Below are 19,790 nucleotides of genomic sequence, written 5' to 3' on the forward strand. Positions count from 1 at the left end.
GTGCAATAACAATAAGTACACTTGAACAGGCTTCCCTTTATGGGAGGTGAGAACACTTGAACGTTACAAACATAGTTAAATATCATAGCAACATGCTATAAATAACTCTTCTTACCCAACCGGGTATTCTACTAAGTGCAAAATTGTTGAACAATAATTTAACGTTGCCTTTAAGGACATACACTCTGTATCCACTAAAGACCTTCCTATAATCACATTATAAGGTAATTTAACTTTTTCATTCTCCTTCTTTAAATCTGCAGGACCGCCTGTCCTATCGGCACCAGACCTACTGCCTCTCCTTTCTGTTACAGGACCGCCCCGTTCAGCCAGGACCTACTGTCTTTTCAACTACTATACACAGTATAGAACATAACATTACTTTCAGTTTAAGAGCACTGAGCCATCTCTACATGACTCCTATGAGGACTCAGGGTTTACCTTCTATCCTAACTATCTATCAACATTATTAAAACATTTCCTATTGAACATTAAGCCTTCTCATTATCTTTCTTTCTATCATGCATGCTGGACACCACGTCTATCCCTACGGGCCCACTGCATCCTTCTGCCATCTTTCACTTTTTCTTTTCAGAGAACATCATCAGTATTTCTTCACAATTAACTAGTTGAATACATATAACTTACTCATGTAAACATTATCATCACTTTCTTTCGTCAAAACATTATTGCTACCTGTCTTAAAGCAATATCACCATTTACATGCAACAAATGAACATCCCCTTTAAGAGGGGAACAAGTCTCTATGAGGTAGCGTGTCTTCTCAAGCTACCAGTCCATACTCAGCAAAGGTTCCAGTGTGGTATCTTCACAAAGAGTCCTTCTTTAAGTAAAACCAGTAGGGAGCACCTTTAATAAGGTGCAAACTATGTACAAGAAGTTCGGATCATGCACTGTTCATGATTTCAGCAGTTCTGGAAACTTTGTGCAAAAACTTGGAAAACAAACAAAAACAAAACAATAGGGATCCCGGGTCAACAAGGGGATCCCCTTAAGAGTTAACCCTGAACGGGTTCAGCAGCAAAATAAGAGAACAGTAACTATATACAGTTTCAGATTTCTGAGGTTTATTCTTCTAAGTCTGGGGGTGGTCTCCCACCCCCGGTTGAGGCAGCTCCTGAGCTGGTAGTTGGTCTCTCAGGTGCCCTCAGATCAGCCGGTGCCTGAATTTGAAGGCTAATCCTGCTTGCAAGTTCAGGAGCCGCTACGAGGCGTACGGTGATGATAGGAATAAGATCTGGCAAATCGGGATCATTCATGATCGGGGCAACAGGGGGCGCTCTCTCAGGCTCACACCGTCGAACGTTCCGGGCACACCATCCTTGTGCACTCCGATGGCGGGTGTAGGTCACCTGATCCCCCCTTTGTAACGGATCACCATTTCGGCTGCAGCAGGGGGTCTTCACGTTATAGCTAGTAACAAAGACATCAGTTGGTAGCCCCAGTTCCTGTATGGAGCCCCATCCCCTCTTCGGGTGGTAGGCCAGCACGGTTCCCCGCTTTACCACGTCTTTCTTGCCGGGAGTAGACTTCCTACGTTGTGTGTACGGCGGTTCAGTCTCGTCTCGATCTTTCCAGTGTTGTATTAGACATTGCTTATACTGTTCCCAGGTAAGCACCGCAAGGGTGAGGCCATCCTCCCGGGTCCCATCCGGCCCGGTCCAGGGGGTGTCCCACCGGAGGATCACTCCGTCTGGGCCCACATCTATGGGTTCTCCCATCTTGGTTGGTAGCGGGGGCACCAGCTTTCCCATCGCGTTAGAGGTGAGGATGACCCGCTCCACCAAGAAGGAACGATCATTGCTGGGGTGAGGAACGGTCACTGGAGCGGGATCGGTCAGGGGAGCCGGATCGGTCGGGAGAGCAGAATCGACCAGGGGAGTAGGGACGCCGTCCATACCTGCGCCTGATGTGATTCCACCGGTGTCGCTCCGGTCCGTTGACAAGGACACTGGAATCGGTTGCAGCCCGAACCGCGGCTCCTCCGGCGTCACCTCTTGATGTAGCTCCGCCCTCCATGGTTCCGTGGCTGGGATAGGCAGGCTCGGCTCCTCCACTGGCGGCTCCAAGGGGTTCAGGTCCCTCACTGGCGGTGGACGCCGGTCCGCCTCTAATGGGTAAGGGCAGGCCGGGATCACCTCGCCGTCGCTCGGGCACTTGCTGCTCATCGTCGCTGTCGGGCATTCGGCGGCAACGCATGCACCTGGATCCGCCATTTCTCCAAGGTCGGCCTCCTTCTTCACCTCGTTCCCGCCGTTGGAAGTCAGGGGGCTGTTCTCTGCTTTGAGGCAGGTCACCGCTTTGCAGCAAGAGATGCAGGGGGCGGTCGCCGTTTCAGGCGCCACTTTGATAGGCTCCTCCCATGGCACGCCCTCCTTCTTCTTTGGCGCAGCAATGGCGGCGATTTTGGCGGGAACTTCTGGCGGCAAGCGGCAATGCACAACTCTTCTAATAAAGTACAGTCCAAGCACAGTAAATCACAGTTCCAAGGCACACATGACCTGATTCTTCAGGCTTAAGTAGATCCTGTTCGTGACGCCAAGTTTGTAGCGCCCCCACCGCCGCAGGGCCGAGGGGTACCCGGTACCGGGCCTCTGAGTCTCTGCTCCGGGATTGTCACGGCGGCTAGGCCCCGGTCCGTGACCCTGCCGTGGGGCGCTCGGTGGATAGCAGGTGTGGATGATGGTGGTGATGCTGTGGTGCGGTGCAGTAAATAACGAGGACACCAGGTTGCAGTCTCTTTACCTCTTTACTGAAGATCTCTGGGTCCTCAGTCCGGAACACGGTTCACCAGGCTGCGCAAGTCCGGCCGGTCCAATGGCACCTCCAGAGTTCTCTTCACAGGTGGAAATCGGTGCCTTCCCCCTAGCGCTATGTGTTGTGGTCCTTCCCTGCTGTGCTTACGGAAAGTCCCCCACAACTGTTGTGTCTGTTTCTTAAGTTCCCTCACAACTCGATTAGATGATGTTCTGCTAATCCTCCGTCCCTCCCTGATGTTCTGGTTGGAACGGCACCCATTTGACGGGTAGGCTCGGAGCTCTTCCGGGACCCTAGAGTCGCCCCTCTCCACAAGTTGCCCCCCAAGACTGCATAGGTGATATGTGTTAGACAGCCCGCCTTAGACTGACTGTCCTGCCGCTGTTTGGAGTATTGCTTGAAGCTGAATGTTATTCTACTCCCTCGGCGTTCCGGCCACCGGTAGTGCGCCTCAGTAGGATGTTGCTTCGGTCTTACAGCACGACTCCTACTGGAATTTCTCCTTTGCGTGATCTCGTTTCTCACTCAGCACAATCTATCTCGCTTCTAATCCTTCCTTGGGAACCGCCGCTACCCGGAGCAGGCCTGGTCCCGTTACGTTCTTTCTTGTCGCCAAGCCTCTGTCAGGATCCCACCCCTGACAGAGACCCTACTGTATCTTCCCCTACAACACCCTCTGCCACAAGGTGTTGCCTGGTTCCAACCCAGTCAGCTTTCTGATCTAACTTCCTGCCTGACCCCCAGTTTACCCACTATGGTGGGGAGTGGCCTAATGAATAGCACCCTTAGCTCCCCCGGAGGCCCAGCTGTGAAATGTATTGGTGTCTGTGATACCTGATCAGATGAACTCCTTCAGTGCCATCAGACGCACCATAGCTCCCCATAGTGGCGGAGCCACAGTACTTCAACGACCAGGACTCTGGGGCGCTGCATGTGCATGGCTCATCTCACCCCCCTCGCATTCTGTGTGCATGGCTCATCTCATGCAAGATGGGAGTGGAGAGCCAAGCCATGCATACGGGAGGGGAGATGAGCCATGCATACAGGATGGGAGGGGGGTGTGAGATGGGCCATGCATACAGGATGGGGGGTGAGATGAGCCATGCATATAGGATGGGAGGGGGGTGAGATGAGCCATGCATACAGGATGGGGTTTGAAATGAGCCATGCATACAGGATAGGGGGGTGAGATGAGCCATGCATACGGGATGGGAGGGGGGAGATGAGCCATGCATACAATAGGATGGGAGGGGAGGAGATGAGCCATGCATACAGGATGGGAGGGGGGGAGATAAGCCATGCATACAGGATGGGAGGGGGGGTGAGATAAGCCATGAACACAGGATGGGAGGGGGGTGAGATGAGCCATGCACACAGGATGGGAGGGGGGTGAGATGAGCAATGCATACAGGATGGGAGGGGGGAGATGAGCCATGCATACAGGATGGGAGGGGGGGTGAGAAGAGCCATGCACACAGGTTGGGAGGAGGGGAGATGAGCCATGCATACAGGATAGGAGGGGGAGATGAGCCATGCATACAGGATGGGGCGAGATGAGCCATGCATACAGGATGAGAGGGGGGATGAGCAATGCATACAAGATGGGAGGGGGAGGAGATGAGCCATGCATACAAGATGGGAGGGGGGCATTATACAGTATGGAGCATCATGTGTGGCCATGATACAGTATGGAGCATCATGTGTGGCCATTATACAGTATTGAGCATCATGTGGGGTCATTATACAGTATAGAGCATCATGTGTGGCCATTATACAGTATAGAGCACTGTGTGGCCATTATATAGTATTGAGCATCATGTGTGGCCATTATTCAGTATTGAACATCATGTGTGGCCATTATACAGTATAGAGCACAATGTGGCCATTATACAGTATGGAGCATCATGTGTGGCCATTATACATTATTGAGCACTGTGTGGTCATTATACAGTATGGAACACTGTGTGGTCATTATACAGTATGGAGCACTGTGTGGCCATTATATACAGTACGCAGCATCATGTACGGCCATTATACAGTATGTAGCATCATTTGTGGCCATTATACTGTACGCAGCAATATGTGTGGCTATTACACAGTATAGAGCACTGTGTAGTCATTATAATGTCAGGTGTCAGGACTCTGAACATTTTTTATTACCTTTTGTGCATTTCTGCCCTTTTCCAAGATGGCGTCTTTGGTCTCATGTGCACTGTGTCTTCCTGCTACAAAACTCCACCCCAGCCTTCAGTCTGTGCTAGAGTATTCTGCCTTGCATCCAGCTCCTGACCTCTGGTGACTCCCTGGCTATATACCTGCTCCTGTGAACCCGTGGGGTTATCCTGCCACTCTGCTCTGAGTTCCTGCTGCATACACCAGTTCCAGTAATCCTCCTTCATCTGCTGCTCGTGTTTACTTCCATCTGCATTTGCTGGACATGTAAGCTGTTTCTGCTCTGCAAGAACCTGAGACTATTACCCAGGCCTCCCTGGTTGAGCTAAGATATTATTTGAACTGCCTTATAAGCATATCTATCTGTGTTTTGGACTAAGCAAGGACTTATTCGTGTCAAGTATCCTCAAGAATAATTGTGCTTCATAGACTTTCTGCGTGATTGCATTTTCCTCTGAAGTTTCCAATAGACTGCTAAGCTGCATTTAATATTTACTCCAAGTGTTGTGAACTTGAGTTTCTCTCTGCACCTGTTTGAATCACCGTGTGATAATATAGACTTTACCACTTATAAAACTGTGTCCTGTAGTTGTCTTGTTCCACGCAAAGAGTCTCCTGAGTTATCCCCTATAATTATTACAGGATACTCTAGCCTAAAAAAAAAAGGAGACTGCTGGAACAATGACTGCAGAAAGCAGAGTAGAGCAGGTGTTCTCCATAATTAGATCACTGCAGAAAGATGTGGAAGGTCTGCAAAAGAAGCTTTGTGAATCAATGTATGCTATATTTTGATGTGCATGCTGACCGTTTTCCTAATGATAGATCCAAAGTATTGTGTGTAATAATGCTGCTGACAACACAAGCGCTCGCCTGGGCGAATCAGATGATTGAGTCTCGTGACCCGCGGTTAAATAATTTGGACGATTTTTTAGCCGCTATGGCATTAATGTTTGATGACCCTAATCGCCGTGCAACCGCTGAATCTGCTTTATTGTCTTTACGCCAGGCTAAACGTCCTGTTATTGAGTATGCTACTGAATTCAGGAGATTAGCAGTAGATACTAATTGGGACAGTTATGCACAATTACCTATTTTTAAAAGGGGTCTGTCTAGCATTGTAAAGGATGAATTAGCTTGCTCTGAATCACCACAAGAGCTAGAACCATTTATACAGCATTGTGTGCGCATTGACATTCGCCTTACTGAGCGTAGGCAGAAGTTTTCTGCATATAACCGTATTTCTAACTTTTCCCTTCCTTCCAAAGAGCCTGCAGGTAAAACATCTCGAGAGGTAGAAGAGGTGCCCATGCAAATTGATTCTGTTCAGAGGCGTGAGAGTAATGAGCGCCGGGAGCATCGCCTTTGAGAAAGTCTATGTTTCTACTGCGGCCAGTCTGACCACTTTCTAATCAACTGTCCCAAGTGTCCCAAGCGGCCTAATAAGGTGCTAGCAGCAGTAGGGGAGTATGACAACTATGATGATAAATCTGACATCTCTGAATGTAGCCTGCCTTTAAACGCTGTATTCCATTCACTTTCCATGAATGCACCAGCCAAGGAGCTAAATGAAAAGAACTCTCACTGTTCTCTCCCAATTAAGATCCTGTGTACAGGACAGTGGATTTCCAGTGCAGCTATGATTGACTCTGGTGCAGGTGGCAATTTTATGGATATCGCATTTGCCAAGGAACATGGTATTGAAATTCAGCAAAGAGCCTCTCCAATTACCATGGAAACAGTGGATGGGTCACCTTTAATCTCCGGGCCTGTGGATCAGGAGACCGCACCCCTTGAGATTTTGTTGGAACCTAATCATCAAGAGCAACTCTCTTTCTTGTTAATATCTTCTCCTCATTTTCCTGTGATTTTAGGCATCCCTTGGCTGCATTCTAAGAATCCAACTATCAACTGGGAGACCAAGGAGATTATCTTTCCAACAAGGAGCAACTCAGCATTAACTGAAGCTGTCCCCGAGTCCACAGCTACGGAACCACCGGTACAGGTTTTTACTTTACCTTCAGCATATAAAGAGTTCTCTGACATCTGTGACAAGAAGAATGCAGATCAGCTTCCTCCACACAGGCATTATGACTGTCCCATTGAGTTGCTTCCTGGGGCAGCTATTCCTTTTGGTAACGTATATCCTTTGGCGGCACCTGAGCTTCAAGCCTTAAAGGAGTATATTGATGAAAATCTGCCTAAAGGCTTCATACGTCCTTCTTCTTCACCAACAGGGGCACCTATCTTTTTTGTAAAGAAGAAGGATGGGTCCCTGAGACCCTGTGTGGACTATCGAGAGCTCAATAAGGTAACTGCATGGATTCGTTACCCTTTGCCTCTGATTCCAGAATTACTGGAAAGAGTCCGCCATGCTAAGGTGTTTTCTAAACTGGATCTTCATGGGGCTTATAATTTGGTGCGTATTCGTCCAGGGGATGAGTGGAAGACAACATTCCGATGCCGGTATGGACACTTTGAATATTTTGTGATGCCCTTCGGGCTTTGTAATGGCCCTGCAATGTTTCAACACCTTGCTAATGACATTTTCAGAGATTTGTTGAACCAGTTTGTGGTGATCTATTTGGACGATATTCTAATCTTTTCTGAGTCTCTACAGGAACAAGAAGAACACATCAAAGCTGTTTTAAGACGTCTGAAAGAGAACCATCTGTATATCAAGCCAGAGAAATGCGAGTTCCATCATTCTGAGATACAGTTCTTAGCTTATATCATGTCTCCCCAGAGGCTGAACATGGAATCTGGTAAGATTCAGGCTATCCTTGACTGGCCGGTACCCAAGAACGTTAAGGAGGTGCAACGTTTTATTGGTTTTGCAAATTTCTACAGCCCATTACTTCCTTGACAAAGAAGGAAAAGCCCTTTAAGTGGTCATCACAGGCTCAAGAAGCTTTTGATCGGCTTAATATCTGTTTCACCTCAGCACCACTGTTGATACACCCAGATCCAACACTTTCTTCCATTTTGGAGGTGGACGCTTCTGATAATGCCTTGGGGGCTAATCTCTCCAAAAGAACTGGAGAGAAGGGTCTGCTACATCCTTGTGCTTTCTTTTCTCGTAGACTAACCTCAGCAGAGAAGAATTACGATGTGGGAGACAAGGAATTGCTGGCTATTATTGCGGATTTCAAGGAATGGAGGCATCATCTGCAAGGAGCTGCACAACAGTTCGTAGTGCTTACTGACCATCGCAATTTAGAGTTCCTCAGATCTATTAGATGTCTTTCTCCTCATCAGGCTCGTTGGAATTTATTTTTAAATCAATTTAATTTTGTTATCTCGTACCGTCCAGGTTCTCGTAATGGGAAGGCTGATGCTTTATCCCGAATCCATGCTGCGGATTCCGTACCTGGAGCCCCATCCAAGACCATTCTATCTGATGCCAATTTCATCGGAGTTATCCACGATCAGGACTTGTGGAAGAAGTGCAGGGAGGCTTATGACGGTGATGTATTCCTGGCCAACCCACCTGTGGATATTAATCTTGTCTTTAAGGGTGGCATGTGGTTCAGAGATCGACGTATCTACATCCCTGAGGCCATCCGTCTGCAGATCCTCACGTTGGTACATGACTCCAAGTTGGCTGGTCACAGGGGGGTACAGAAGACACAAGAGTTCCTAGGCCAATTTTTCTGGTGGCCAACTTGCCTGAAGGATACTAAGGACTATGTTCTCTCTTGCAAGGTATGTGCTCGTTACAAGACTCCTCGTGTGGCACCTGCGGGTCTCCTGCAACCATTACCTGTTCCGTCCCGACCTTGGGGGTCTATATCAATGGACTTTATTGTGGAGCTGCCTACATCGGGGGGCATGAATACGATCATGGTAGTAGTTGATCGCCTGACTAAAGCCGCTCATTTTGTTCCATGCACCGGCCTCCCCTCAGCTAAGGATACAGTGAACTTGGTTATTCAGAATGTCTTCCGGCTGCATGGGGTCTGGATTCTGGAAGGGGTTTTGCTCTGCACTCAATATTAATGTCTGTCTCTCTTCTGCTTACCATCCCCAGACAAATGGTCAGACTGAGCATACCAATCAGACGTTGGAACAATATCTAAGATGCTATGTTAGCTATCTCCAAGATGATTGGTTGGAATTAGTGCCGTTAGCCAAATTTTCATACAATAATTCTCAGAGCGCCTCCACTAAGTTCACTCCTTTCTTTGCCAATCTGGGTTATCATCCATGTATCTTACCTAGGTCTCCGATTAATTCTCCGGTTCCAGCAGTTGAGGAAAGGCTGACTGAGATGAGGCAAAATCTGGAGGTTCTGAAGGAATCCCTGACCACGGCTCAAGAACGTTATAAGAGATCGGCTGATAGATTCCGTAAACCTGCACCCATTTTCAAGGTAGGAGATTCCGTGTGGTTAGCAACTAAGAATCTGAAGTTAAACGTTCCTTCACAAAAACTTGGACAGAAATTCAATGGCCCTTTCAAGATCAACGGTATTGTGAGCTCTGTGGCCTGCCGTCTGAAGCTGCCTAGGACTATGAAGGTACACCCAGTTTTTCATGTATCTTTACTAAAGCCTGTATCTCCTAATACCTTCCAGGGACGTGTTGTGCCACCTCCGCAGCCTGTGGTGATTGATGGGCAAGAACAATTTGTGGTGGAGGAAATTATTGATTCCAGGATTCGCAGGAATCGGCTCCAATATCTGATAAGATGGCAGGGATATCCCCCTGAGGAAGACTCTTGGGAACCTGTGGAAAACATCAATGCCCAACAGAAGATTTCTCGTTTTCATCAGAGATTCCCTGAGAAACCAGGTCCAGGATCGTCCTGAGGCCACTTCTAAGGAGGGAGTAATGTCAGGACTCTGAACATTTTTTATTACCTTTTGTGCATTACTGCCCTTTTCCAAGATGGCATCTTTGGTCTCATGTGCACTGTGTCTTCCTGCTATAAAACTCCACCCCAGCCTTCAGTCTGTGCTAGAGTATTCTGCCTTACATCCAGCTCCTGACCTCTGGTGACTCCATGGCTATATACCTGCTCCTGTGAACCCGTGCTCTCTGAGTTCCTGCTGCATACACCAGTTCCAGTAATCCTCCTTCATCTGCTGCTCGTGTATACTTCCATCTGCATTTGCTGGACATGTAAGCTGCTTCTGCTCTGCAAGAACCTGAGACTATTACCCAGGCCTCCCTGGTTGAGCTAAGATATTATTTGAACTGCCTTATAAGCATATCTATCTGTGTTTGGACTACCAAGGACTTATTCGTGTCAAGTATCCTCAAGAATAATTGTGCTTCATAGACTTTCTGCGTGATTGCATTTTCCTTTGAAGTTTCCGATAGACTGTTAAGCTGTGTTTAATATTTACACCCAGTGTAGTGGACTTGAGTTTCTCTCTGCACCTGTTTGAATCACCGTGTGATAATACAGACTTTAACACTTATAAAACTGTGTCCTGTAGTTGTCTTGTTCCATGCAAAGAGTCTCCTGAGTTATCCCTTATAATCATTACAGTGACCATTATACAGTATGGAGCATCATGTGTGGCCATTATACAGTATAGAGCACTGTGTGGTCATGATACAGTATGGAGCATCATGTGTGGCCATTATACAGTATAGAGCACTGTGTGGCCATTATACTGTATGGAGCACTGTGTGGCCATTATACAGTATGGAGCATCATGTGTGGCCATTATACAGTATGGAGCATCATGTGTGGCCATTATATCGTATGGAGCACTGTGTGGCCATTATACAGTATAGAGCACTGTGTAGCCATTATACTGTACGCAGCATCATGTGGGGCCATTGTACAGTATTGAGCATCATGTGGGGTTGTTATACAGTATGGAGCACTGTGTGGCCATATTTTTTTGTTTATAAGTATTATTTATGAAACAGTGTGATCGCGGCATCTGCCGCAAATGTCTGCAAACAACGCAGTGTTGCCATAAGTTATCTGTAACGCGGCAGATGCGGAAAAACTGACGGATCTGCTGCAAAAGGCTACTTTCTCATCAGCGATTTTTGACAAAGTCACTGCCGATAGTGTCATACTCAACAATGGGGGAGGCAGCACTAAAAGTGCCTAGGGCAGCAGAAACTCTAAATACGGCCCTGACTGCCCAACAAATTCATCTCTCTCCTCGCTACTCCTCCACTTTCCCCTTCTGCAAATCTCTTCACTGGCTCCCATTCCCTCATCGTATCCAGTTCAAATTACTAATACTGACCTCTTTTTCTCAGAAGAGGCAATTTGCATATTTAAATTCCCAGAGGAGCATTGTACGGCAAATAAGCCTCCTTACCTTGACAAGCCAGAGATGGTATGTCACTCTCCATAAGGAGAAACGATACCCCTTAGACCCCATGTCCAGAGCCTCTCACCTAGCCAAATCAGTTTTCATGCTTCGCACTGACGAGGGCCAACAGCCCGAAACACCGTGTCTGCGAATTGAGATACTGATTTGGCTTTTATCCTAAGTCATATTGCACGACTCGTTAAAGGGTTGATTGTGACTTGTAGGATCGCTACTTCCAATAGGTGGCGCTGTAGAGTTTAAGTTCTCTTTTTCTCAGAAGAGGCAATTTGCATATTTAAATTCCCAGAGGAGCATTGTACGGCAAATAAGCCTCCTTACCTTGACAAGCCAGAGATGGTATGTCACTCTCCATAAGGAGAAAAGATACCCCTTAGACCCCATGTCCAGAGCCTCTCACCTAGCCAAATCAGTTCTCATGCTTCGCACTGACGAGGGCCAACAGCCCGAAACACCGTGTCTGCGAATTGAGATACTGATTTGGCTTTTATCCTAAGTCATATTGCACGACTCGTTAAAGGGTTGATTGTGACATGTAGGATCGCTACTTCCAATAGGTGGCGCTGTAGAGATTAAGTCCTCTTTTTCTCAGAAGAGGCAATTTGCATATTTAAATTCCCAGAGGAGCATTGTACGGCAAATAAGCCTCCTTACCTTGACAAGCCAGAGATGGTATGTCACTCTCCATAAGGAGAAACGATACCCCTTAGACCCCATGTCCAGAGCCTCTCACCTAGCCAAATCAGTTCTCATGCTTCGCACTGACGAGGGCCAACAGCCCGAAACACCGTGTCTGCGAATTGAGATACTGATTTGGCTTTTATCCTAAGTCATATTGCACGACTCGTTAAAGGGTTGATTGTGACTTGTAGGATCGCTACTTCCAATAGGTGGCGCTGTAGAGTTTAAGTCCTCTTTTTCTCAGAAGAGGCAATTTGCATATTTAAATTCCCAGAGGAGCATTGTACGGCAAATAAGCCTCCTTACCTTGACAAGCCAGAGATGGTATGTCACTCTCCATAAGGAGAAACGATACCCCTTAGACCCCATGTCCAGAGCCTCTCACCTAGCCAAATCAGTTCTCATGCTTCGCACTGATGAGGGCCAACAGCCCGAAACACCGTGTCTGCGAATTGAGATACTGATTTGGCTTTTATCCTAAGTCATATTGCACGACTCGTTAAAGGGTTGATTGTGACTTGTATGATCGCTACTTCCAATAGGTGGTGCTGTAGAGTTTAAGTCCTCTTTTTCTCAGAAGAGGCAATTTGCATATTTAAATTCCCAGGGGAGCATTGTACGGCAAATAAGCCTCCTTACCTTGACAAGCCAGAGATGGTATGTCACTCTCCATAAGGAGAAACGATACCCCTTAGACCCCATGTCCAGAGCCTCTCACCTAGCCAAATCAATTCTCATGCTTCGCACTGACGAGGGCCAACAGCCCGAAACACCGTGTCTGCGAATTGAGATACTGATTTGGCTTTTATCCTAAGTCATATTGTACGACTCGTTAAAGGGTTGATTGTGACTTGTAGGATCGCTACTTCCAATAGGTGGCGCTGTAGAGTTTAAATCCTCTTTTTCTCAGAAGAGGCAATTTGCATATTTAAATTCCCAGAGGAGCATTGTACGGCAAATAAGCCTCCTTACCTTGACAAGCCAGAGATGGTATGTCACTCTCCATAAGGAGAAACGATACCCCTTAGACCCCATGTCCAGAGCCTCTCACCTAGCCAAATCAGTTCTCATGCTTCGCACTGACGAGGGCCAACAGCCCGAAACACCGTGTCTGCGAATTGAGATACTGATTTGGCTTTTATCCTAAGTCATATTGCACGACTCGTTAAAGGGTTGATTGTGACTTGTAGGATCGCTACTTCCAATAGGTGGTGCTGTAGAGTTTAAGTCCTCTTTTTCTCAGAAGAGGCAATTTGCATATTTAAATTCCCAGAGGAGCATTGTACGGCAAATAAGCCTCCTTACCTTGACAAGCCAGAGATGGTATGTCACTCTCCATAAGGAGAAACGATACCCCTTAGACCCCATGTCCAGAGCCTCTCACCTAGCAAAATCAGTTCTCATGCTTCGCACTGATGAGGGCCAACAGCCCGAAACACCGTGTCTGCGAATTGAGATACTGATTTGGCTTTTATCCTCAGTCATATTGCACGACTCGTTAAAGGGTTGATTGTGACTTGTAGGATCGCTACTTCCAATAGGTGGCGCTGTAGAGTTTAAGTCCTTTTTTTCTCAGAAGAGGCAATTTGCGCATTAATACTGACCTACAAAGCCATCCATAACCTGTCTCCTCCATATATCTCTGAACTAATCTCCCGATATCTTCCCTCACGTAATCTCTGGTCCTCCCAAGACCTCCTTCTCTCCTCCACACTTATTCGCTCCTCACCCAACCGCCTCCAAGACTTCTCCAGAATAGCTCCCATCCTCTGGAATTCTCTGCCCCAACACGTCCGACTATCAACCACATTCGGATCCTTCAGATGGAACCTGAAAACCCATCTCTTCAGGAAAGCCTACAGCCTGCACTGACCCCGCTGCCTCCTCACCATTACCAAAGCTACCGCTTCACCAACACCGGAGCTCCTGCAACCCTCAACCTATTGTCTCCTTCCCCACCATCCTGTAGAATGTAAGCCCGCAAGGGCAGGGTCCTCGCCCCTCTGTATCAGTCTGTAATTGTTAGTTTGCTTACTGTAAGGGTACCGTCACACTGTGAAATTTCCATCGTTGCGACGGCACGATTCGTGACGTCGCAGCGTCGTATGAATATCGCTCCAGCGTCGTAGACTGCGGTCATACTTTGCAATCACGGCGCTGGAGCGATGCTGAGGTTCGCTGGTAACCAGGGTAAACATCGGGTAACTAAGCGCAGGGCCGCGCTTAGTAACCCGATGTTTACCGTGGTTACCAGCGTAAAAGTAAAAAAAAAAAAACCGTACATACTCACCATCTGATGTCCGTCAGGTCCCTTGCAGTCTGCTTCCTGCTCTGACAGTGCCGGCCGGAAAGTGAGAGCAGATCACAGCGGTGACGTCACCGCTGCGCTCTGCTCTCAGTGTACGGCCGGCACTGTCAGAGCAGGAAGCAGACTGCAAGGGACCTGACGGACATCAGATGGTGAGTATGTACGGTTTTTTTTTTTTTACTTTTACGCTGGTAACCACGGTAAACATCGGGTTACTAAGCGCGGCCCTGCGCTTAGTTACCCGATGTTTACCCTGGTTACCAGCGAACGCATCGCTGGATCGCTGTCACACACAACGATCCAGCGATGACAGCGGGAGATCCAGCGACGAAAGAAAGTTTCAAACGATCTGCTACGACGTACGATTCTCAGCAGGGTCCCTGATCGCTGCTGCGTGTCAGACACTGCGATATCGTAACGATATCGCTAGAACGTCACGAATCGTACCGTCGTAGCGATCGAAATTTCACTGTGTGACGGTACCCTTAGTGATATCTGTAACTTGTATGTAACCCCTTCTCATATACAGCACCATGGGGCCTGCATTAACCCCCGATAACCTGAAAGGAAAAAAGTTTTAATCTGAGGGAAACCAGATCTGCCACAGATCCAAACATGGATCGTAACATCATTATAATATACCAGCCACAGATGCCCCATCTATATATATAAGAGGCATCGTGATTACTCGCTAATCCCGCCCCTGCACAGTAGCTCCGCCCCCACCACATCACCACACATAATCCTGCCCCCACCCCATTACCACACACAATCTGCACATCACCACACACAATCCCGACCCCCACAAATCCCGCCCCCCACCACATCACACATAATCCTGCCCCCCCACCACATCACCACACATAATCCCGCCCCCAACACATCACCACACAATCCCGCCTCCCCACCCCATCACCACACATAATCCCGCCCCCCCCACCCCATTACCACACATAATCCCGCCCCCCCACCCCATTACCACACATAATCCCGCCCCCCCACTCCATTACCACACATAATCCCGCCCCCAACACATTACTATAGACAATCCCGCTCCCCAACACATCACCACACATAATCCCGCCCCACCCCATCACCACACATAATCCCGCCCCCCACCACATCACCACACATAATCCCGCCCCCCACCACATCACCACAGATAATCCCGCCCCCACCACATTACCACACATAATCCCACCCCCCACATTACCACACATAATCCCGCCCCCCACCACATCACCACAGATAATCCCGCCCCCACCACATTACCACACATAATCCCACCCCCCACATTACTACACATAATCCCGCCCCCCACCACATTACCACAGATAATCCCGCCCCCCCACCACATTACTACACATAATCCCACCCCCCCACCACATTACCACACATAATCCCCCCACCACATTACCACACATAATCCCGCCCCCCCACCACATCACCACACATAATCCCGCCCCCCCACCACATTACTACAGATAATCCCACCCCCCACCACATTACTACACATAATCCCGCCCCCCACCACATTACCACACATAATCCCGCCTCCCACCTCATTACCACACATAATCCCGCCCCCCACCCCATTACCACAGATAATCCCACCCCCCCACCACATTACTACACATAATCCCACCCCCCCACCACATTACCACACATAATCCCCCCACCACATTACCACACATAATCCCGCCCCCCCACCACATCACCACACATAATCCCGCCCCCCCACCACATTACTACAGATAATCCCACCCCCCACCACATTACTACACATAATCCCGCCCCCCACCACATTACCACACATAATCCCGCCCCCCACCTCATTACCACACATAATCCCGCCCCCCACCCCATTACCACAGATAATCCCACCCCCCCAACACATCACCACACATAATCCCGCCCCCCCACCCCATTACCACACATAATCCCGCCCTCCCACCCCATTACCACACATAATCCCGCCCCCCCACCCCATTACCACATATAATCCCGCCCCCCCACCACATCACCACACGTAATCCCGCCCCCCACCATATTACCACACATAATCCCGCCCCCCACCACATTACCACACGTAATCCCACCCCCCCACCACATCACCACATAATCCCGCCCCCAACACATCACCACACGTAATCCCACCCCCCCACCACATCACCACATAATCCCGCCCCCAACACATCACCACACGTAATCCTGCCCCCCACCACATTACCACACGTAATCCCGCCACCCCACCACATTACCACACATAATCCCGCCCCCCACTACATCACCACACATAATCCCGCCCCCACCACATTACCACAGATAATCCCCCCCACCACATTACCACACATAATCCCGCCCCCCACCCCATTACCACACATAATCCCGCCCCCCACCCCATTACCACACATAATCCCACCCCCCACCCCATCACCACACATAATCCCGCCCCCCCACCCCATTACCACACATAATCCCGCCCTCCCACCCCATTACCACACATAATACCGCCCCCCCACCCCATTACCACATATAATCCCGCCCCCCCACCCCATTACCACATATAATCCCGCCCCCCCACCCCATTACCACACGTAATCTCGCCCCCACACCCCATTACCACACGTAATCCCGCCCCCCCACCCCATTACCACACATAATCCCGCCCCCCCACCACATCACCACACGTAATCCCACCCCCACCATATTACCACACATAATCCCGCCCCCCACCACATTACCACACGTAATCCCACCCCCCCACCACATCACCACATAATCCCGCCCCCAACACATCACCGCACGTAATCCCACCCCCACACCACATCACCACATAATCCCGCCCCCAACACATCACCACACGTAATCCTGCCCCCCCACCACATTACCACACGTAATCCCGCCACCCCACCACATTACTACACATAATCCCCCCCACATTACTACAGATAATCCCACCCCCCACCACATTACTACACATAATCCCGCCCCCCACCACATTACCACACATAATCCCGCCCCCCACCCCATTACCACACATAATCCCGCCCCCCACCCCATTACCACACATAATCCCACCCCCAACACATCACCACACATAATCCCGCCCCCCACCCCATTACCACACATAATCCCGCCCCCCCACCCCATTACCACACATAATCCCGCCCCCCACCCCATTACCACACATAATCCCACCCCCCACCCCATTACCACACGTAATCCCGCCCCCCCACCACATCATCACACATAATCCCGCCCCCCCACCATATTACCACACGTAATCCCGCCCCCCACCATATTACCACACGTAATCCCGCCCCCCCACCACATCACCACACATAATCCTGCCCCCAACACATCACCACACTATTGTTATTAACTTCATTTTAAGTTAATTTACCACCTGCGTAAGCGCTATTGAATGTTGTCATTATTTACTTTAGTTTAATCACCAGCAGCGTTAATTAGATAGCAATGAGCGTGCCGAGCGTTAGCTGGCTGGAAACATCTAGTCATAATATACCAGTCATAGATGCCCAATTTTACTATACCAGCCACAGACAACCCTATATAATATACCAGCCTCAGATGCCCCCTTATAGTATCCCAGGCACAGATACTGCACCCTCTATAACACGTCGGCTATACTATGCTCCATCATTGTCTTATGCAGATATGCCAATAGCTCCACCTATGCCGCCATAACAATGTGCTAATCACTGATGCTTCCACAAGGGCCATCCTGCACCATAATAACGTGCCCAGGGCATAGCACCAGTGGTAAGCTGTTCTATGGTGGAGGAATCGGTTGCTCCCATTTTGCGCCCAGTGTCCCTGCTATGATTTGTTATTATTGAGGTTGGGTGTGGTGTTTTTGCACGACATGGTGCTGCATGGTTAGTCTGTCACATTAACTTGCTATCATCATGACGGGAGGGAGCGCTGCCATACTGGCACTGACCCTGTGACACATAGCAGGGACGTGTGCCGACTAGCTGGCTGGTACAGTCCGGACAGCTGGTGGCCACAGCCTTCTTTTTTATATGGCTTTAAGTTGGAAACTGCAAGTTAGAACCTACACGATTATGAGGGCCATAAGCAGGTGCTGCTGAGATTCTACTCTAGGCTGGGAAAATTAGTTAGTTTAAGCATACTTCCAAGCTCTTATGGAGACTATCATAGAGAAAAATTTAAATAAATTAAAATCCATAAAGACATCTTCACAGACGGGACATATCACCCTTACATACATATGAGATTAATTATAACAAGGGAAGTGAGAAACAGATGACACTTAAATCTCCATAGAAGTAGGACCTCACATTGAACATATGGGAGTAATTATAACTGAGGAACTGACAAGCAGCTGACATTTTAACCTCCATTGTAGTTGGGCCTTCTGCAGTGACCAGGTGATTACAGTAAAGATCTCCTCTGAGAGCCAGACACTAAATCTCGGATTCATTTTTTCAGAGGCGGAGAAGTACATTTCCAAGTCAAGAGCTTCCTCTGTTCAAAGGGAATGACTAAGACACTTTAGAGCCAGTGGTCAGTGATGAATAGTGGGGTTTGCATGGATCCTATATTTATGGGAGATATATTTTCAGCGTTCTACTAAAGGAGCAAACATAACACATTCACTCACATCACTGTAAGGCCATTGTAACCCCTCAAGCCTTAGATGCCCTCCATAAGCAATAGAATACCCATAAATGACAACTACCAAGCCCCATGTGCCAGCCACAGATCCCCCAACAATCACCAGCTATTGTCATCATAACAATGTGCTAACCATTGGTGTCTCCTAAGAGCCAGATGCAAATACTTCATATCAACCAGATAAAGATGGCCAGTAATGAAGTGCCAGACAAAGATTTCCCCATAACAATATGCCAACCTCAGATGCCCCCATAACAATGTATCAGCGACAGACATAAATGCCTCCACAGGTGCCAGATGCAAATGCCCCATTGCTGTGTGCTCATGACAATGCGGTGGCCACAGATGCCCAGTAGTGATGTTATTACCAGGGCCTTGTGGGTTTGCTTTGAAAATGACTCAAATCCATCACCAGCAAAATGATTGAAAAACAAAAATGGATATTGGCACAATGTCCTCTGGGACCAGGGCGATGGCCGGTGTTACTGACCTGCAGCAGTCTGGAGGATGGATGTGGAGAGTAGTAGTAGCAGCAGAGAGACCATGATGCTTCTGGTAGACTGCAGCTAAGTGTTAGCATGTCCTGCCTGTCTGCCCTGTATATAGCTTATACCAGTGGTGCAATGTCTATGTTGTCACAGCCGCTGGCCCCGGCTTATGAAGGCTTTGGCTCACCTCCGCCCCTGCCCTCTTGTCCTCAGTGCTGTTTAGGAGAATTAGAGCCCAGTCTATGTTGTAATACAGCAAACAGGGAAGTGTTCAAAAAAAGCAGAGTGTTGTGTAAGCTGGCACGGGAGGGTCACCACCGGGTGGTAACAGGTACACGAATGCAACAGCGCAGACAATGAAGATACAGCGTCTTAACAAACAACTATTTATGTAACA

The 19,790-nt window shown here is 48.6% G+C and overlaps 1 protein-coding gene across 1 annotated transcript in view; it reads right to left on the reverse strand.

Annotated features, from left to right (window-relative positions):
• LOC143805135 (properdin-like) overlaps positions 1 to 19,549 on the reverse strand; it is a 69,240-nt gene extending 49,691 nt beyond the window's left edge. The window contains exon 1 of the mRNA XM_077284046.1: positions 19,396 to 19,549. Coding sequence (XP_077140161.1) covers positions 19,396 to 19,450 — 55 coding nt within the window. The 5' untranslated portion in view covers positions 19,451 to 19,549. The remainder of the gene's footprint in view (positions 1 to 19,395) is intronic.
• Positions 19,550 to 19,790: the final 241 nt, after the last annotated feature.

Source organism: Ranitomeya variabilis, chromosome 2 (genome assembly GCF_051348905.1).
Source record: "Ranitomeya variabilis isolate aRanVar5 chromosome 2, aRanVar5.hap1, whole genome shotgun sequence".
Classification (NCBI taxonomy): Eukaryota; Metazoa; Chordata; class Amphibia; order Anura; family Dendrobatidae; genus Ranitomeya; species Ranitomeya variabilis.